At 30.8% G+C, this 21,390-nt stretch overlaps 1 protein-coding gene across 3 annotated transcripts in view; it reads left to right on the top strand.

Annotated features, from left to right (window-relative positions):
* LOC118201322 (ubiquitin carboxyl-terminal hydrolase 31-like) overlaps positions 1-21,390 on the top strand; it is a 119,513-nt gene that overhangs the window by 62,926 nt on the left and 35,197 nt on the right. For all 3 annotated transcript variants that reach the window (XM_035373413.2, XM_035373411.2, XM_035373410.2), the window contains exons 7-10: positions 1,474-1,597; positions 8,731-8,850; positions 19,369-19,621; positions 19,745-20,017. In XM_035373413.2, coding sequence (XP_035229304.1) covers positions 1,474-1,597; positions 8,731-8,850; positions 19,369-19,621; positions 19,745-20,017 — 770 coding nt within the window. The remainder of the gene's footprint in view (positions 1-1,473; positions 1,598-8,730; positions 8,851-19,368; positions 19,622-19,744; positions 20,018-21,390) is intronic.

The raw sequence follows: 21,390 nt of genomic DNA on the forward strand, positions 1-21,390 counted from the left end.
TACATGAAACAACGATACAAACTGTGTCAGACAGAGCATAACTAACTTTCAGAACTTGCCAACTGTACCTACATCAGACTTTCAGATCTGTTCTGATCAGCAAGTCTCTCTCTAGGCAAGCAGCAGCAGTGACAATAGCCTGTCTTCTGTTACCAGTCATGCTGATTATGATTTTACTTTTCCTTTTAACCTATGCCATTTAACATAAAATCTGCCTGCTATTTACTAAACCACTAGACTGAGCAAGTATGTGACAAAATGAAACATAAAAGAAAAAGTCAACAAAAAGCTAACTGTTAGTAAAATAGAAAAAAAATATCACTAATAAAATTAAATGTCATCAAATATGTCCAGCTATTATAAGAGTAAAATATTTAATGCTAGTTGATAAATTTTATAAAGTTGGTTTATTTTCATATTTGTTTTATAATTATGTTTAATAATAATGCATTGTGCTTACAGATCTATTTTATTCTTAGGATGGTATTACAAAAGTTAAATTAAGCCCTAGATAATATCTTTAATGAAATGTATTCAGTTCTCTTTTGCTGATAGGTCCTTATTTTTTTTTTCATTAATGGTCCTTAAATGCACTTATTTTCTATGTGCATAAATTGAAATGTGTACGAACCCTGTAAAGTCTTTTGGGTCATCACTAAAATGAGATTTTTTCCCCTCCTTTTTCTGTAGAACATTTTTCTGTGGGTATTTTACTATCAAATTAATTTTTATTTTATTTTTAAATTTTTTATTTCACTTATAATAATGGTTCTCAGTAAGAAATAATATTAAGGCAGGTAAAACAAGTTAAAGTTGAAAGTAGGAATTTTAATTTTGTCATATTTGAGACATTTTTATTAAAAATACTTTTTTTCCATTCATCTAAAAATAGCCTCTGTAATTTAACAGGTGGTTAAAATTTTTTAGTCATTTGAAGAAATTTCAACTTGAAGGTACATTGTACTTTTAGTTCTACTCAAGAAATTCAGTGCTAAAAATTAGAAACTCCTCCACGAAAGCATTTCTTCCCTTAAGCAGATCACCCTAGTGTGCTTTGCCGTAATCAACTGGTGCTTTGCCGTAATCAACTAAATGTGAATAAGTAAATAAATAAATAAGATTAGAACCTTGTAGCACATGATAGATGTTAGCTTCTTATTTGTATCTTGGTGGTTTCAATATGTTGTAATGTTCTGAGTTTTTCAAATACTATTACTTGATTATTTTTTTTATTGTTATTTGATAATGATGTTAAGATTTTTTTGCTTTATAATCTGTGTTAATCTTTTGAATGAATCATAGTCCTTCCCCAATCCAGCATATATAATACAGAATATAGCTATTTGTTTAATATGTTTGAATTTCTTCATCAACATTCATTTAACCACGTCTCGTATGAAAAAAACTTTAAAAAAAAGGGTATTTAATAAATAATTTCAAACATTTTACTTATTTTTGAATTGTTATTCTTAGATTACAGCTAGAAGATTCATATATTGATGAGCATCCATCAGTTAGTACATTGTTGAATTCAAGTGAAAAGATTAATAATGTATCATTATATGATTGTTTTGATCTGTACTTCAATGAAGAAAGGGTAACATTTTCTTTCTTATTACTGTATTTTAATATGTATTTGATACATATAATATATATTGATAATATATTATGTGTTTATTATTTTAATTGTGAATTATTATAATTTTATTATATTGAAAAATTTGTGTTTATGTTGTGGATATAACTGTGCAGTTATATAATTAGATTTGGAATATAGAATTACAGTCAAAAGTCTTTAATCTGGACTCGTCGGGACTTTGGCGATTCCAGATTATCGGTTTTTCCGGATTATAGATCATCAGTTTAAATCTGGTAAGATGGCATGCAGAAATTATAAAATTAAAAATATGAAACTGCAATTTATGAAATAAAGAGCAATTATGATCTAAAGGGTATCAAAATTTACAAAAAAAAACAGTTTAATATTTATTTGTTTACTTTATTAAACATTTCTTTCAATGCACGCATGCGTAAAGCGTACATTACGCATAGTCGAAATTAGAAAATCGCAACCAGAAAACTATTTAATATGTATTCGTGATATTCATAATGACGAGGAAATTGATTTAAATTATATCGGAGAACATTGAGATGAAAAACTACATTTAGTGAGGAATTATAAGCCGAATAACATAAAAACATCTGCCCTGAAGGTGAGGATAGTGCTGACAGATCAACTTCCAGTTCATTGCGCATCGCGAATTTCCCCCCCCCCCTTCACCCCGCACAGCAGCGTGAAATTGATAAACAGATTTTGAAATGGTTAGAGAAACAAAAGTCTTCATCCATTTTTTTGCAGCAATTCCACTTTTTGTTTGATGGACATCGAAACATGCTTTCGCTTTGTAGTTCCTTTGGCAGGTTCAGAATCGGAAATTCTTTTTGACATAATTGAAAGTTCAAGCTTACTTTTATAAAATTGCTCTCACAGTCTGCAAAAAATAATAAGCCGGATCCAATTCGAAGATTAAGGAACAACGCAATCTGCAACATTAACTGAAATAGGTAATTAGATAATTTTAGCTTAGCTTATACCGTCCGTTATACATTAAACGCGCATGTGTAAACGTATTATGCACATGCACACACGCATATGCGCATGCATAAAGGTATTACACATGCGCGTATTACCTTTAATCATACGCCTATGCGCATGCGTGAACGCATTATGCGTTCACGCATGCGCAGAAAGTTTGTAGCTTTGTGGTCCGGATTATAGATCATTCTGAATTATGGGTGTCCGGATTAATGACTTTTGACTGTATATAATTTGGGTTTAATTTCATATCATCTGAGTGTAGAATTTGGCTTCAAATAGATTATTAATTAATGAATTATTTATTAGCCTATTATGAATTATTTATTATTTATTAGCCTAGTTAGTATTGTCTTCAGTAATTTGTAGCTAAGCTGTAAAAATTAAAAGCATTTTTAAGAGAAAATTTAACAGTTTTAAATATATTATGTTATTTAAACTTAGAAATGAGTGAACTGAAAATGATCTAATCACTGATTAGTTAGTTTTGAGCATTTGGTCAGGATACTGAAAATTATCTAAAATATGTTAGTGTATGCCACTGAGTCTGTTGTCTCATTCCAGTAAGAGATATTGAGAAACAAGTTTTGCTTGAGCATTCTTGTGCCAAATGCAATCAGTACAGGTTTCTCCATGAAAATAAAGCAAATTAATAATTCAAAGTACTTTTACTTAGTTGTGGGTCTTAGCTAGTACCTCAGTACTATAGGTGGGCTGTCTATATGATCTGTGCTTGATGCCAGCCTTGGCTAATATATGGCTAAATGTAAATACCTTTTCCGTAACAAATGCTCTTTCTCGTAGTTGTATTATTCAGTTTTAGTGCCCATAATATTCCTTTGATATTAATAATGTAGTATTAAGTCCAAGATTCAGAATGGTTGGAACTTCAGCTATTCTGGATTTTAGAAATTGCCACATTATCTAATAAAATGACATGTAGAAATTATATAAAATTGAAAATATTTATTAATTTTTTCAGAAAGAGTTATTTTGCATTAAGAAAGATTTTTGCTGAATCACAATTGCATGAAATTAAAATCTGAATTAAAATTGAAATGGCAATATTTTCTAGATTTAACACTGCGTTACATATATATGCTATTCTGTTAATTGACTGATGATTAAGGTATTGTCGTTGCAGTGGAAGACTTCAGTAATATCATCTTCATTTAGCATTTCTTCTCATATTCCATTAACCGGAAAATTTCACCTTTTCTTGTGATATTTAAAAACCTTCAAATTCACGAGTCATCACCATCATGAAATTTCATAGCTGGCTAAATTATGCAAACATTTTTTAAAATATCTACAGACATGTCCTGCCGTAATCTTTTAAACCCTTACACATCAGATTTTATATTACACTAATGTTTGTGAAAAATGCAGCACGATGAAGGAGTTGTCGGAAATTACTGAAATTTATTCCACTTATTACTAATAGTGGTACAAATAAAAGACCAAATTTACAAAAAGAAAGGAAAAAAAGAAAGAAAAAGAAAAACTAATGTTGGAAATCAGTACTTTGTATGCCTGCCATGTTGAGCGAGAGAGCTTGTACCCTTTGTGTCATTGAATCATATGGGTTTTGAATGTAATCCTGGGAAATGGCATTCCATATGGCTATGACTTGACACCAAAGTTCAGTCTTAGCGTGTGCCCCACCAACTGTACAGATGGGTCGCCGGCCAATGAAATCTCAAAAATGCTCATTGGGAGACATATCTGGGAAATAAGCTTGCCATGTAAGATATTAAACCTGATGAGCCCCAAAGCAGGCTTATACAGTCTCAGAAACATGTGTATGGGCATTATTCTATTGAAATACAGTGCCCAGAATGCATTGAAAAATGATGAGGACCTCGGGCTCCACAACTTCCCAACTAGTTATATTGCTCCACAACTAGTTATATTGTTGAGGTTGCCCACAATTTGCATTAGATGGGATCGACAACTACACCCAATAGCTCCCCACACCAGGACAGTGGATAACACACTGTGTGAGCAGACATTGCTCTCTGTAACGTCTGATGCAAACACATATATGCATATTATCTGTACATGTAAATAAAAGCATGCACATGTACATATGTGTAAATACCATGTATATGTGATAACTGTGTATGTGTGTAGAGGTACTCGTATATCTATGTGTATATATGTATTGGAAAATTACAGATTTAAATTCAAATATTATATTAATTAATATTTTTTCATATTCGGTATAGAAGTTTTATTGAAAAACATGAAAGAGATGAAACGCAATCATATTCCATTTATTGATAATTTTATGGAAAGAAAAGAGATGAAATGCAATCATATTCCATTTATTGATAATTTTATGGAAAGAAACTAATTCCCCTTATAAAGTGAGGATTTTTTATGGGATCAGCTATAATATCTTGTATATATTTGCTTTCTATATTTCTTTTATTATAAATAATTTCAAACCCAAAATGTAGCAAGAAAGCAAAATGTGAAAAATGTATGAAAAATATATAATACTTTTTCGAAATTTTGCTTTCCACAGTTTTACAGCATTTACTAAGATTTTTTAAAAAAATCTCATTAAATTAGCATTTACTCTCCTTTTTCTAGGAGATAATCAAAATAAATATTAATAATTAAAATATGGATACATATGTATCCTTTTGCTTCACCTTATTCCATAGAAATTATACCCGTATTGATAAGAGTCAGGTCATACCTTCGAACAATTGAATATCCTGTAATGGCATATCAATGAAGTCAATATACCCTGGTGGTTTCCGAAGATTCTATTCTTGGTAGCAACTAAATAAAACTTCTGTTTCTTTTCCTTCATGTACACACGTACAACGAACATATGGGACAGTTTCACTCCGAAAGTTCTTAACAAATGCCCACCAGTGGCTGAGCGATACAAAATGCTGAACACTGGTAGTTCAGTCTGGGATTTGAATCCCAGGCAATGAACTGGCTGCATGGTCATTTTCAAGATTTTCTCCATGTGTAACGTCCATTCAAGCCAGCTCCCCTTAAAACGTGTTCCATGAAGCATCCCTCCCTTTCTGTATGGTGTGTAATAGCAAAGCACATAATAAATAAATAATAATGAATATAGTCTTTAATGATGTTATTTTTCCACGTAGCCAAACAGCGTAATTTTGCATATTCATAATCTAATTTATCTTTTTTTTCATATATTACCGAGAGACTGAATTGTAAGCTTTTTTTTTTTTTTTTTTTTTTAAGAATGAAATTGTGGTGAAGTAATAATGAGAAATGCTATTTTAATAGCATTGGTAATTTCAGTATTCCTGACATTTTTGTGCTTAAGGGAAATGTGAGCTAAATTCCTGCTGAAGTGACCTGCATAACAGCATCTATATTTTGACAGGATCTATTTATGACAACTCTGGTCTTTATATGCATATAAATAAACTTCGGAATATTTATATATAACAACCAAGGCACAAAGGGCTATCTGCCTAAGGGAAAAGGGGCTTCCTGGAGGACTTTTTAAGGGAAATTGGTTGGTACTTATGCTACACATAACACCACATACAGCCAGCTAGTTCACCAAAATATGAACTAAACCTACTATCAGAGTTCATTAACTTTACAACTGGACCTTTGGTGGGTCCATATAAATAAATAAATAAAGTTAACAAATCCACTTGAAATTTTATGACATTAGTATTAATTTCACTAATTTTTCAGTGCCATCAAAAATGTACTTTTATCATAATTTTTATATTTAGTATTACTGTTTGAAACATGCAAAATGTAATGCAATGCAGTAAAAGTATAATCAATATTTTTTTTATAGTAAAGGAGAATATATATATTAAAAAAAACACTAAAGGAGGAAGAAAGCAGTTTTTATGAGAAAAACGCAAGAAAGAACAATGAACAGTAATGTAGTGGAAAGATGAAATACTTACAATACAATGGGGGGAAGCAATTAAATTTTAAAAAATGAATAAGAATGCCAGTGAAAAAGGTAAACGAAACTAATATCACAAAAATACAAGAGGATTGATTTAATATATAGATATAAGTTGTTACACAATGTTTGTAACAAAATGAATGGGCACTGGCAATTTATACGAAAAAAAATAGTTAACCCTCTCGCTGCGCATCCCGCGATTTCCATGGGCAACATAAAAGTAGTAAAATTTGCATTACCTGTGATTTCCGCGGGCATGAATTTTTGCCGTCTATTTAACTGTGCAACTCGCTCTTTCCCCGTTCAAGGTTTCCTTTCGGCTTTTCTGTGATGTTTAATTGTTTATTTAGATGTAGGCTAACAGATGGCTTTAGTTGTCCACATTTCTGCCAAATCTATACAAGAATACGTAATGTAGCATTTTGCACGTGCTTTTCAGAGCTCAAAGATGTCTGGCAGGAAGCATTTCACGAGTGAAATAACCTATATTCTTGACGATATTTTCGACACTGATAGTAGTTCTGACTCTGATTTCAAGTATATTGAAGATAGCTATAGCGAAACCGATGAGAATTTCTCGGATTCCTCTGCAGATAGTGATGAATCCAAAAATTCAGTTTCTATTGAACACATTCGACAGTGGTGCAAAATTGATATGCAGAATATTACATTATGCAAATATTTTCATTAAATATATATGTTTTACCTTTGTATTTTATAAAATAAATCATAATTTAACCAACATTAATTTTCAAAATTTTTCTTTTATATTGATTGAAGTATTGGTTCAATTTCAGTATTCTGACAACCTTTTCTATGATCTAATTCTATATTGAGAAAAAACCCTTTTACAAAAATTTTTTGTATATTTTAACTCTATAATATATATAGATTTGAAATATGTAATAAAAAAATACGCAATTTTTGAATCTATTTTGATAACAAAAATTTTAAAAAATTACGCAGTGAGAGGGTTAAACATCATTTTCGAGTATAAATTAAAACTATTAATTAGTACATGTAATTCTCAACTAAATTTAGTTTCAAAACAAATAAAAACTGATTAGACTATGTACTGATTTTAGGCATACCTAGGAAGTGTTTGCTGCTAAGGCAAATTTTCATTGTAACCACAGGGTCAAGAGTTAATATTCCACCATTCGACAATTACTTAGCTGCAAAATCTACATAGTTTAGGGAAAAGAGACACAGAAAAGAGAAAAAAATCCTTTGTATTATTCCCTAGTCTCTTATCTGAAAATTAACAAAGGCAACCCTCAAAGACAATCTAAAGGAAAGGTTTCAAAATAGTAGTAATTTCTCTTTACAGTGGCAGTTAAAAGGAGGTGGAAATGCATTTGGATTACCCATCCTTTTAAGTGAAACCTTTCCAAGCTCCACAGTCAGTTAAATGTTAAAAGTATGGAACCTGTAGTGGGAGTGCTGGTAATCAATTAGAAACTGAAGAGAGGAAGTAATGTTAACACATCTTCGACTTGTTTGCTCTTTAAGTCATGCAGAGTTATCTTTTGAAGGCAGAGAGTGAACCTACTTGTTCTAACTGTAATAGCATTCCATCAGCGTATCACTTTTTTATTGAATGTCCATATTTTAACAGACTTCGATTGAAGTATTTTAATGGCTACAACTTCCCTCTTGACTGTATAACCGAGAAAGATCTCAATGCAAATTTATTTCAGTACCCGGAAAAGCTGCGTCTTTATAATTTAATTTGATTTTGATTTGATGTTGTATCTTTCTGTTTTAATATTACATATTTTAATGTATCTTGTGTTTTATGATTTTACCCATTTCATATCTGATATCATTATCTGAATTATAAGTAACATCATCTCAGCACTCATCATTTTAAACTTGTGATTTTGTCTAATTCTTGTGCACAAATAATGAACGTGTGTTTGGTGCTTATAATCTCTTCAGAGCTGTGTGCCATAAAAAAGAAACTTTAACCTTTTGACGTTGTTAATTTTTGTATTAACTTTTGCACTTCTTATTCGTTCTCACTTTCTCATTTCTTTTATTTAAAATGTTCATTCTTACTGCATACTTAAATTCTCATTACTTAGAATTAATCTATGAATAACATCACAGTTATGCATGTTAAGAAATAACTTTTAGTTAAATATTTTTCATTTATGTAATGCTATCAAAATCGACATTTTTTATTTCCATTATATTTCAGTTAGGAGTTGAAGATGCATGGATGTGCCCATATTGTCATCAGCGCGTTCCCTGTGTCAAACAGTTGAGTTTGTGGACTGTACCTGATGTATATATTGTGCATTTGAAAAGGTTTAAACAGGTATGCAAAGCTCTCCACATCAAATTTTTGTTATTTCCTAAAGACATATTTGTACAGAATGTTTCAAAAATAAAACCTCTAGGAAAATAGTAAGAAAACAGTTTTTAATTCAGATAAATTCTCTTTTAGTATTATGTACAGTTATTTAAAGTAACTCTTGACTCTTCATGCTTTTATATTAAACTACAGTGTTGAGTTTTAAGTTTTTCAAAATTATAAATATTGCTTAAAACTTGTATTGTTTACAGATATTTTTGTAACGTTGTATTGTTTGCAGATATTTTTGTAACGTAGTCTTGTTTCCAGGATGGAAACAATAAGATAGTAAGTCATTTAAGGTTTATTTTAAAACTTAACTAATGAAATTCCAGGTTTTAATAAGGCCTGAATTAATTTATAAAAGCAACATTACACCACAATTTTACAGAAGGGAAAGTCAAAAACTTTCTAAATGCCAGATGCATCTCGATCTAATGGCATTTTTTTAGGCAGAGAGGGAGTGGAACCTCGTTTTCTTCTGCTCTTAAATAAAAAGTAGAAGCACAGCAGGGGTGCAGTCCAAATCCCCTTCGGTGACTTGCACTCGATCTAGTCAGAGTTTACAGAAGCAAATAAATTGCTGGCCATTAAAATTCAACACCATGAAAAAGAAAAGATAGCAAAACCAAATTTATTTTACAAGGATAAGATAATTTAAATTTCAAGTAGTTTGGGTACCCAGATCCTATAAAAACCAATGTTGCAAGTGCCCACTATGAAAAGTAATTACTGTTGCTATACAATTGGGAATTGAGTAAAATAAATTGTGAATGCCGCCGTGAAAAATTGCAATCAATAGTGCTTATATTTTGTATGAGCTGATTAATTGTGCTTGGTGGTACAGAACTGTTTAATTAATTGTGTTTGGCATTGCTGATTCATTAATGGTGTCTGGCATGATAATTCTTCTGATGAATGACTTAGGGAACTGGCCAAAGCAGAAGAGGAGCAGGCAGTATTGAGAAAATATGCTTGTGTGGAGCATTCAATCACACATTGTTTTGAATTCTTTTCAATGTTCCATTGCTTTCTTTACACTAGTGTTTTATTTTATGATATAATTTTATTTATATCTTTTAAAAGGCGTAATAATAATATTGCTGTGATCTTCAAATAATTGGTAACTAGTATTTCAGTTTGACTGTTTTTACTGTGCGGAAGTCATAGTAAGTAAGAGGTCATGTTTTAATTCATATATCATCACTTCTTCATAATCTTCACAGCTGAACCATGAATATTAGATTTTTTACTGACCAATTTTCTTCCGAATCCTAGATCTTTTATGGGTAAGTATGTCAGATATGCATCAGCCATAAATGTTATTTTGCAGGTTCATGTGTCATATATGAATCGCAATTTAAATTAAGGATTTGTGTACCACATACAAATTTTTAAGTAGAACATTTCATTTTTTTTTTTTTTTTTTTTTTTTTTTCTCCCATTACATGTGGCCTTATATCTGTTTTAGTGGAATTTATTGAGACTGGAGAATGTTGACTTTGTTGTTGTATTTTTTATTTTTGGTGTTTTGTTTTTGAATGAAAGCAGGAATCAGGAGGATGAGTAATGCAAATAAAGAGCTGGCTAATAGTGCATCAGCTGATGTAGACATAGTGTTAAAAATTTTACATATAGGTAAATAATTTTAGTGAAATTATAGTATTTTTTGTATAATGTAATATGAAATGTCTGAAAAGAGCAGAGCTTTGCCAGAAAAACAAGATTACAGGGGCAGGTCTATTTAACATTGAGGAAATGGCTGTCTTGCTAAATTCGCAAGATGTCCATAGACTCCAACTACTATATGGATTCTCCATAGTTTCTATGGAAATTCCTGAAAAGTACTACAGATGGAGACACTACAGATTTTTCAGAAAGAGGGTAAGGAATGTGTGGAATATGCAAAATGGAACCAATTCATATGATGAGTGGCTAAGTACTTGTGTCATCATGTATCATGTGTTGAGAACATTTCTGTTTTTGAAGAGTAGACAACTATAGGTCAGTTAACCTCTGTAATCTAGTTCCTTACACTCCCAGGTTCTTTACTGCAATAAAAGGCTTGTTTTGCCTGCCTTGGTTCCAATTCGTTTAGATTACGGAGAGAGCATAGCATGTGTATCTTGTGAATTGTGATTCAGCTAGAAGCTTTTTCGTTAATTATGCTGCCTTAGACGAAGAATGTAAAATTATCAAAGCAGAAATTAAAAAATTTATATTCATCAGAATTTCCATGCATTTTAAAGCATCCAAAATTTTGTGAATCACACACATTGCAGTTTATGCAACGAAGATTTCTCAGTTGTGTATGGCAGAAAGGATGGCTGTAAATGGCACATTTTTTCTCAACAGCATATAGAACTGGGTAATAACTGTAAAGAATAAATGTAAAATCTATGTAAATGTAAAGAAATAACAAATTTCTTTTCATAAAAGATAATGAAACAGATATCATAAAAGCTGAATACTATTTTGTTCAATTTTTAATTGAACATAATCTACCGATTTCAGTTTCCGACCATTCCTACCTGCTTTTCAATCTGTTCATTTCTTGGTGTATATTTTCCGATCCATTATTGGTGAAAAATATCTTTAATCGAGTGGAATGGAGTTTTCTGTTTATCAAGTAGATGATTTAAAAGAAATTGTAGATTTGCATACTGTTATAGCATGGGTGGAAATTGCTAAATTAAAGGATATGAATGGGTGCATTAAAACAAAGTACTGCCTATTGTAATGTTTGCTTTCATAATAATACCGCATTAAAATGCAGTTTGCGAAAAAAAAATTTTCTATTATTTAAAAAAAAAAAAAAAAAATCCAACTGAATTTCAACCAAATTTTGGTCTTAAAACTCTTGAAGCAGCTCTGATGTAAAAGATAAATATGCAGGCAAATGAAAAACTGTGTTAGAAAAAAGGCATTCTCAAATTCAAAACTTAAGCAAGCTACATATGTATCTTTGCATTCATAATTTATAAATAAATTAGAAGGTTTTTTTTTAATAATTATATGTATTTATTCTTAATTATCTGAAATTTGATTTTTTAAAGTTTTATTTCCCTGAAGAAATCAAATTCAGAAACCTCATAAAGACATATGATTTATGGATTCCTATTTTCTCTTTGAGGAGTAGTGATTTAAAATAGTTGCTTCAATCGTACATGAGCGGATTTAGTGATACACCTGCTTAAGGAGTAAAATGAAAATTTTTAATTAAATATGTATATAATTTATAAAATGTATTTTTTAATTATTCAGTTTTAGATATATATATATATACATACCTATATATATATATGGATTTTAAATTTAATGTAGCACAATTGATTACAATTAATGATTTATTGAAAATTAACAAATTATTCCCTGTCTGAACTGCCTACATCATAATTTTTAATCATCAATGTGCATAGAAATTTATTGTATTTCATTATGATTGAATCATATAAATGTCTTGGATTTCATTATGCTTGGATGAACATCTATGCAAATGATTTTATATCGCGAAATTAAAGACTGGAAATTTTTCAAGTTTGGGTTTTATTATCTTCATCTGTAAGGCTTCACTCCCGGCAACGATGACTGCAAGCTGATTACTCTTCTATGTTCTGGAAATATTACAATTTAAATAAAAGTCACACAGGATAGTGGTGCAGCGAAGCTTCTCTCCAATGGATGTGTACAGGCTGCTTCCTTTTTTTTTTTTTTTGTGCTAAGTGAATCCATTCGAATATCAACAAATTCCAAATGACTGTGAACATAAGAAAACAATGTGCATAACTAATTTATTAAGAATTTCAATATCTTAATACCTGTAAACTCTCTTCTCCCTTTTCAGGCCTTTGCAAAATTTTAACACAATGTTCTGAAGTTACTTTTGAAATTGATAAGCCTAATATTCTAACTAAAAAGAAATCAGAAATGTTCATTCTACAAGACTCATACCTTTTAATCCAACAAGTGAATTTAAAATAACAATTAGAAATACAGTCAAAAGTCTTTAATCCGTACTCGTCTGGACTTCGGCGATTCTGGATTATATATTATCAGTTTAAATATGGTAAGATGGCATGCAGAAATTATAAAATTAAAAATATGAAACCATAATTTATGAAATAAAGAACAATTATGATCTGAAGGGTATCAAAATTTACAAAAAAAAAAAAAAGCTTAATATTTATTTGTTTGCTTTATTAAACATTTCTTTCAACGCGCACATGCGTAAAGCATACATTATGCATAGTCGAAATTAGAAAATTGCAACCAGAAAACTATTTGATGTGTACTCGTGATGTTTATAATTGTGAGGAATTTGATTTAAATCATATCAAAGACGAAATACATCGAGATGAAATACTACATTTAGTAAGGAATTATGAGCTGAATAAAATAAAAACATCTGCCCTTAAGATAAGGATAGTGCTGACAGATCAAATTCCAGTTCATTGAACGCCACGTCCCCCCCCCCCCCCGCAGTGCAGCGTGAAATTTATTAACAGATTTAGGAACGGTTAGAGAAACAAAGGATAATTCTATTTGAAATAATCGAAAGTTCAAGCTTACTTTATAAAATTGCTCTAACAGTCTGCAAAATATAATAAGCCGGATCCATTTCGAAGATTAAGGAACAACGCAGTCTGCAACATTAACTGAAATAGATAATTACATAATTTTAGCTTAGCTTATACTGTCCGTTATACATTAAACGCGCATGCGTAAACTCCTATGCGCATGCGTGAACGCATTATGCGTTGACGCATGCGCTGAAAGTTTGTAGCTTTGAGATCCGGATTATAGATCATTCCGGATTATGGGTGTCCGGATTAACGACTTTTGACTGTAGTAGATTTCCTGTTTTTGTCCAAAATTAATTAATTGAAAAAAAATTATTCCGATCATGACATTTAAAAACCTGATTTAGACCTTAAACCCTAACTATGACAAATTATTTTCCCCGATCTTGACCTTTCCCATTCTGGCTCCTTTCCTATTGTGCCTTTCCTTCTTCCCAGTTTTTCCATTCTAAAATTTTTGTATACATTCCCCATAGCCCAGAAGATGAGGAGAGGAAAAACTCTACCAACACATTTTGAAAATCTGGAATTTATACCAGATTTTCATTCAAAGATGTTTTTTTTTTTTTTCCAGGTATACTCCTAACACCCCCATAAATTTCTTTCTTATTTTTATTTGTAAAGGAGATTCAACTATGCCCATGAGACTGACTTGGGTCATTTCTACTTTCTTTGCCAGTCATGATCCTCAGACCATAGTTTGGCATGGAAGTGCTACTACACACACAAATTTTAAAACAAATTTTTTCTTTTCCTTTCTTATTGTAGGGTACGACTTAATTATATTTTTGCAAAATTTAAAAATAACTTGATTATACGAGTTATTCATCTTGAATTTCATTTTTAATTTTGTATAATGTTGTATTTTTACTGAGTAATAGAAAAAAAAAAGAACTTTGACAATTGTACAATGCCAAAAACCAGTTCCCTTGTTTAAGGAACAGAGGTTTCTTGAGCTATTGTACTTAAACATCCCTCAACCACCAGCAAGTAAGTACGCTGATTTCGTTGGAGAGGGCATGTCAAATTTAATCGTCAGTGTTAGTGTATTATGTAATATTGCATCATATTATTATGTTTTTATATTGAATTTTTGTTGTATTAAGAATGTATATTCTCAATAAGAAGAATTTATTTAATTAATTGTAAAATTGACTATTATATTTCACTGAATACAAAAGTTCATTTCATTGAATATGAGTTTTCACTAAATATGAAAAATTATGAATATATGAAAGTTCACAATATAATATATAATATAATGGAAATATGTTCATCTACAAAAATTTCAAAGACTTTTAGTGAACTTTGAACATTTACCTGGTTGAACTGTTTTCATCAAGAGACTTCCAAAACAGACATTCATTCGACATTCAAAAGAACAGTAGAAATATTTCCGGGAACATAGAAGAGTAACCAGCTTGCAGTCATCATGACTGGGAGTGAAGGCTCACAGATGAAGATAAATAAAACATGACTTAAAGAATTTCCAGTCTTAATTTTCATGCATATAAAATCATTTGCATAGATGTTTATCCAATCACAATGCAATCCTAAACATTTCTATCATTCAATCATAATGAAACACGATAAATTTATATTATCATTATGTTATTACATTATCAATGATCATTAAAAATTATGATGCAGGCAGTTTAGACAGGGAAGCAAAGTGAGGAGTTATTAGCCAGATGGATGCCAGGAAAAGAGTGACACAGTTTATTTCCGAGTGGTATTTACGCAAAGTACATGCAGAGAGCTATTTTTGGTTAGTTTGAGGTTGTTATATAATCATCGAGGATTCTTGAATTTGGGAGAAAAGACTTTAGGGAAGAGCACCAAGTTTAAAATGTTAACTTTGGGGTCACCAATTATTTTTTAAGAACACCTGTCGTATTTTGTTATATCTTACATATTACCCCCTTCAAAAGAAAGGTCAAGAGAGCAAGGTGTCAGAAAAGGATTAGCAAAGCAAAAGAGAGTTTTGTATATGAGGAAAAACATGAAGAAGCATCAAAGACATAGCCGTTAAGTTTTACCTATACCTCGTTATGATTCATGGCCTTTCTCATTACTCTTCTATGTTCCCAAAAATATTACATATATATATATGTATACAAAAAGAAATTAGAAGATAAATTTTAGTAAGCAAGCAAAAAAGTTATCAAAAACTGTGGCTTCGAGAAAACTCCAACATAAGCCTATTTAGTTGCTATGAAAAGTGTGAAAGAGGAGAAAAATATTTGAATATTTACAAGTTAAATTAATAAAAAAGTAATATGCTAAACAAATTGGGAAATTTTTAACACAGTAAAAAAAAAACAATCAATTGAATGAGGTAAAATGAAGATAGTAGGCTACATGCTAAACAGAAAATTAGATTATAAAACACAGTAAAATACTAATCAATTGATCAAGGTAAAATATAAAAAGTATATTAAAATAAAAAGCGGAAAATGGTTAATTAGCCCAATTCGAAGTCCATTTTGGCTTTTCAAGGGAAATTTTTTTCTTTTTTAAATGAATTTCGAATTAAGCTAAATCCATTACACGCTTCGCCGAAACAGACAATTGAAACTTTGCGTGACAAATTTTTTATTGAATTAAATAAACTATGTCTAAAACACTTTAGTCTCAATTCTCTATTCCAATTTCCTGACGCGTCCGCATATATTGACACATTAAGGTGTAAAAAATGGAAAGGCAATTCTGATGTACAGAAAAAAAATATATGTGGATGCGTCAGGAAATTGGAACAGAGAATTGCACTAAAGTTTTTTAGACATAGTTTATTTAATTCATTAAAAATTTGTCACGCAAAGTTTCAATTGTCTGTTTCGGCGAAATGCATAATGGAGTTAGCTTGGTTCGAAATTCATTTAAAAAAGAAAAAAAATTTTCTTGAAAAGCCAAAATAGACTTCGAATTGCGCTAATTAACCATTTTCCGCTTCTTATTTTAATATATTTTTTATATTTTACCTTGATCAATTGATTAGTATTTTACTGTGTTTTATAATCTACTTTTTTTGTTTAGCATGTAGCCTACTATCTTTATTTTACCTCATTCAATTGATTGTTTTTTTTACTGTGTTAAAAATTTCCTAATTTGTTTAGCATATAGCTTTTTTATTAATTTAACTTGCAAATATTCAAATATTTTTTCTCCTCTTTCACACTTTTCATAGCAACTAAATATGCTTATGTTGGAGTTTTCTCGGAGCCACAGTTTTTGGTAACTTTTTGGCTTGCTTACTAAAATTTATCTTCTAATTTCCTTTAGCAGCACAATGTGCAAAATTTTGACCTAAATTAGTCTTTTTTTTGTTTGTTCTTACACCCTTACTTATAATAATATACAAAAAAAAAAAAAAAGTATTATTAGGCTAAAAATCAAAAACAAAAATTTAAACAAAAATCCTGCGCTATAGCTGCAGGATTAAATTGGAATAAAGGCAAAGCAATTCCTCAGCATTATTAATAATTGCAACCGTGTATAAGAGGTTTAACAGAATATCTAAACATATCAAAATTAAAATAAGAATTCCTTAGTATACCCAATTCGAAAAATAAAAATGTGAAAAGGAAAAATATACAAAAATATAAAAATTAATTACCTTTTACTGAAACTCCGATTTAGAACTATCAAGGGAAAATTAATTAAAGTTCCATAAAAGTTGGTTAATATGTTTTGAATACATCTCAAATGTTCTGGTTCATTTGAGACCAAAAACCGAAAAAAGATTGAATTAAATTTTCTTTTAAGACATTAAAATTCATATAAAATCGAATCTCGTATGTAACCAGAGTTTTTGCCTACAAACTTTAATCTTTTTTCCAAACAATTGGAAAAAAGAATAAAATATTACATTGTGCCAAATTGACAACTCAGAACAACCATAAAACTTTACATTATGCAAATTGACCATTCAGAAAACAAATGGGTCTAGAAGCATTAAACATAAATCCGATAATCAAAAACAATTACAAATAAATAGCAAAATAAACATACTTTAAACCAAATTGTCATTTTAAACAGCACTCAAAAATTGGGTGGTCCCCGATTATGCTAACCTAAATTTTTAATACCAAGAAAACAAAAAACTTTTCATAAATATTTCTTTCTATATATAAAAAAATTTAATCTGAGCCTTAAATAGTTAAAAACTGAAAACCTATTTGAAAAAAAAAAAATTGGAAAAAAATATGTAAACTTACTGAATTATTAAGACGACCATCTTAACATAAATTTACTGAATTCTTAAGATGACCAAACTGTGTTCCATGCAAAAGAAAATTAAAATCAAATCTATTCTGGAGAACAAAATGTGTAGTTCTCGGAAGAAGTATGCAATAAGGTTTAAAATATCCAATAGCTAAACTGAGTATTTTAACGTGTGTTCAAAATGTCCTATCCTGTTAAACTTGTGTGTGGGGGGGGGTGCCAAACACTGGGTGCAGTCTGTAAAAATTATTACTGACGAGGAGGGTGATTGTCGACTCCAAAATGGCAACATAAGAAACTTTGAAAAAATGCTGTCCTCTGTGAAATCTTAAAGCACAAAAACGGAACTGCCCCAAAGTTGAAGGAAAGGAAAAATATAGGTTATAAAAGTCTTCACGTAATCGTGGTACAATACATCTTTGAAACTAGGAGCTCCCATTTTTTTAGTAAAAGCAAGATTTTCCAGTAATTAAATTTACAAAATAGTTGAAAGATAGTATAAATAATAATTAAAAGGAAAGGGAACAAGATCTTTGTACATATTTACATTAAATTTCTTATTGTAGTCATCCAACTATTACCTCATTAAGGTTTAAGTTGTAGAATCTATTAGGTTATTTCGGAGCAGGAGAGTTTAAAAATTAGCAACACTTTCGTTGGGACTCGAATACGTGCCGAGGATGCTGACCACTATACTACGAAGGCATGCTAAGAAGGCAGGAGAAATACAAAGTATGGCTGGTTATTTTCAGGACTGCTCTAATAACACCAAAACAGATTATAGGAAAAATTTGACATTTTAATATGTTTTGAAGTAATCCTTATCTGCCGTAATACACTTCTGTGCTCGACTGTATAATTTGTGGAAACAACTTTTAAAGTTTTCTTTCGGAAGGCTCTTCAATGTCGACGTAATGTTCGTCTTGATGTCCCGCATTGCATTGCCAGTGAAGAGGTTTTTGGCCAAGCATGAGGTTGTGGAGCTGCATCATTCATCATACTCTCCTGACTTGGCCCCCGCAGACTTCTTTTTGTTTTTCAAATTCAAAACTGTGATCAAAGGAACACACTTTGTGGATGTTGAAGACATCAAGGAGAATGTGACATTGACATTGAAGAGCCTTCCAAAAGAGGAATTTTAAAAGTTGTTTCCACAACTTATACAGTTGAGCATAGAAGTGTATTACGACAGATGGGGATTACTTTGAAACATATTAAAAGGTTACGTTTTTCACATCATTTGTTCTGGTGTTATTAAAGCAGTCCTGGAAATTAATAGCCACACCTTGTACCTTATATACTCCCCCTTCCCTACTCCTCAGTAGCTCCTTAATTAATTGTGTATTCAATATCTTTTTATATTTTAATTTCTTTAATTATATTCTGTTTATTTTCTATAATTTTATAAATAGAACTAAACGCTATAACTTATATATTAGAAACTTTATCTGATGAATGTGATATCATTAAAAATCAGTTCTTTATGATTTTTTGTGTCTTAACATAAAATAATCAGAATTATAAACAAAATTAATGAATAAATGATTTTTCCCCTCTTCCTCTGTCCTTTCTCAAAGTTTAACAGAAAAGGAGAAAACTAGTTATATTCATGTGTACTCAAGTGCTATAATGAGCATTACAAACTTTAACAAGTTTTATTATTTTTTACCCCCTGCAGTCCTCAAGTGAAAGATCAAAAATCACTACATTTGTAGAATTCCCATGCTCAGGATTAGATACAAGTTCGTATATGGCTGCTAGAAATCAGAGCTCACAACAAAATACACAGAGTGCATCCATCAATACTTTATCATCCTGGTCACCTTGGAAGCGATCCCGATCTCGTCCGTATTCAAGATGGGAAGATAATGTATATGATTTATATGCTGTTTGTAATCATCATGGTAGTATGCAAGGTGGTCATTACACAGGTAATTTTTTTTTTCTTTTGCTTTCTCTCTTTAAAAAAAATACTGACTTCATTAATTCAGCATGAAACTAAATAGTTTATTGTAATTTTTGTAATCTTTAAACTAAGAATGGAAATATTGCAGCAATTTGCAGGAATCCTGTTGATGGCCACTGGTATTTATTTGATGATAAAAAAGTTCAGGAAATTTCTTCCAGTGAGATCTTATCTTCTGATGCTTATATCTTATTTTATCAACGAAGTAGCTTAAATTCTCACTCTTGTGCCTCATCTTCATCCTCAGGATATAGCAGTGCCTCTTCTACATATTCAGCAAGCCCTGATCACTGGGCATTCCGAATGCCTCCCTTTCTACGAGAGGTGACTAGTAAAAGTCAAGATGATCTGTATGATATAGGTAAGATATATTAAAATCTTCAATAAACAAGAAAGCATTGCTACTAAGTTAGAGTTTTATTTCTATTTTAAGATTGTGATGAAAATAGAGTAAAGGGATATGTTAGCGTAATGAGGAAGGAAGTGTCAAGTTTTATTCTAAATTATTTTGTGTAATTAATATGTTGTGGTAGTCTGCATTAGTGGTCTCAAACTGGTGTCCCGTTTGCTGCATGTAATTTTATGTGGCCAGTGAAGTGAATACATTTCATAATAATTCATTTTTATGATAAGAATTTGAAGAAAACATTTAAGATTTTTAGTAATTTTGGATCCAATTTAACATCATTTTTATTATTAAGAGTACATTTAGCTCTGGAAAATTTAGAAATGGAACTAACTAATTTATGCTGTTATATTAATTAATTTACATTGGTCATGTTCAAATATTTGAAGATGTTAATTTGATTAACTTTTATTAATACTTGTCAAAAGATAAATATTCTCAGTTACGAATACAGGTAACAACACAGTATCCTGTAACACGGATTAGCTGTAACACGATTCATAAATTGCGAGAACACTCCAACAACAGGGTTTTCCTATAACATGGTTTCTCTCTAACACGATAAGAAAACTGCCCAAGCAAACCGAATAATTTAATGAACTCTGCACGAAGATTTTCCATAATGAGCAAAGCACCCATATAGTCATATAACACATAAGAATCCTTGTCTCTTGAGTTCTGCCATTTGTCTTTCAAGATCCGGTACCTGTAAGAACAAATGTCCTCAGGGAGATAAGCCATGTTGTAGAGAGAGACCGTTGAATTCTTAACCAGTAATAGAGGAAAATTGTTTCCTTCCATGACCTTCAAAGCACAATTGCACAACAGAAACAATACCCAGTCTCAAGAGAGCATAATCACCAGATAACAATAAAGAAACCTCACTATCGCAGGTGAACAACATGAGGTGACAATATATGCTCTAAAACGCACAACCTGTATGCTCGGCTTCCAAAATTCCTTATCACTGTGGCCTGAAAACAAAAGTCTCTCACTCTGCTGGTCGGCAGTCTGCGTCTAGCCATGGTATTAAAGAATAATTTTTTTATCTGTAAGACATTGAGTTTCAGTCCCAAAACATGTGGGTGCTGGTTGCGCTGTGAAACCAGCACGCATCTGGGACTTTGAAACTTACTGAGGTAGTAGGGAAAAATAACTTAACCTTCTCCCGTGTGCATTTCCGATGCATAACAAAATTTGCGAATTTAGAAAACATGTATGAAAGAATTGCATTATATGTAAATTTTTTACATTATTTTACAAATTAAATCATCAAAAAATATTTAAAAATAAACATTTATGTAATTTTTCTATAGCAGTGAAAACAG

The sequence above is a fragment of the Stegodyphus dumicola genome, chromosome 2 (assembly GCF_044657685.1).
Source record: "Stegodyphus dumicola isolate Sdum_Otavi_A_Nest chromosome 2, ASM4465768v1".
NCBI classification, from domain to species: domain Eukaryota; kingdom Metazoa; phylum Arthropoda; class Arachnida; order Araneae; family Eresidae; genus Stegodyphus; species Stegodyphus dumicola.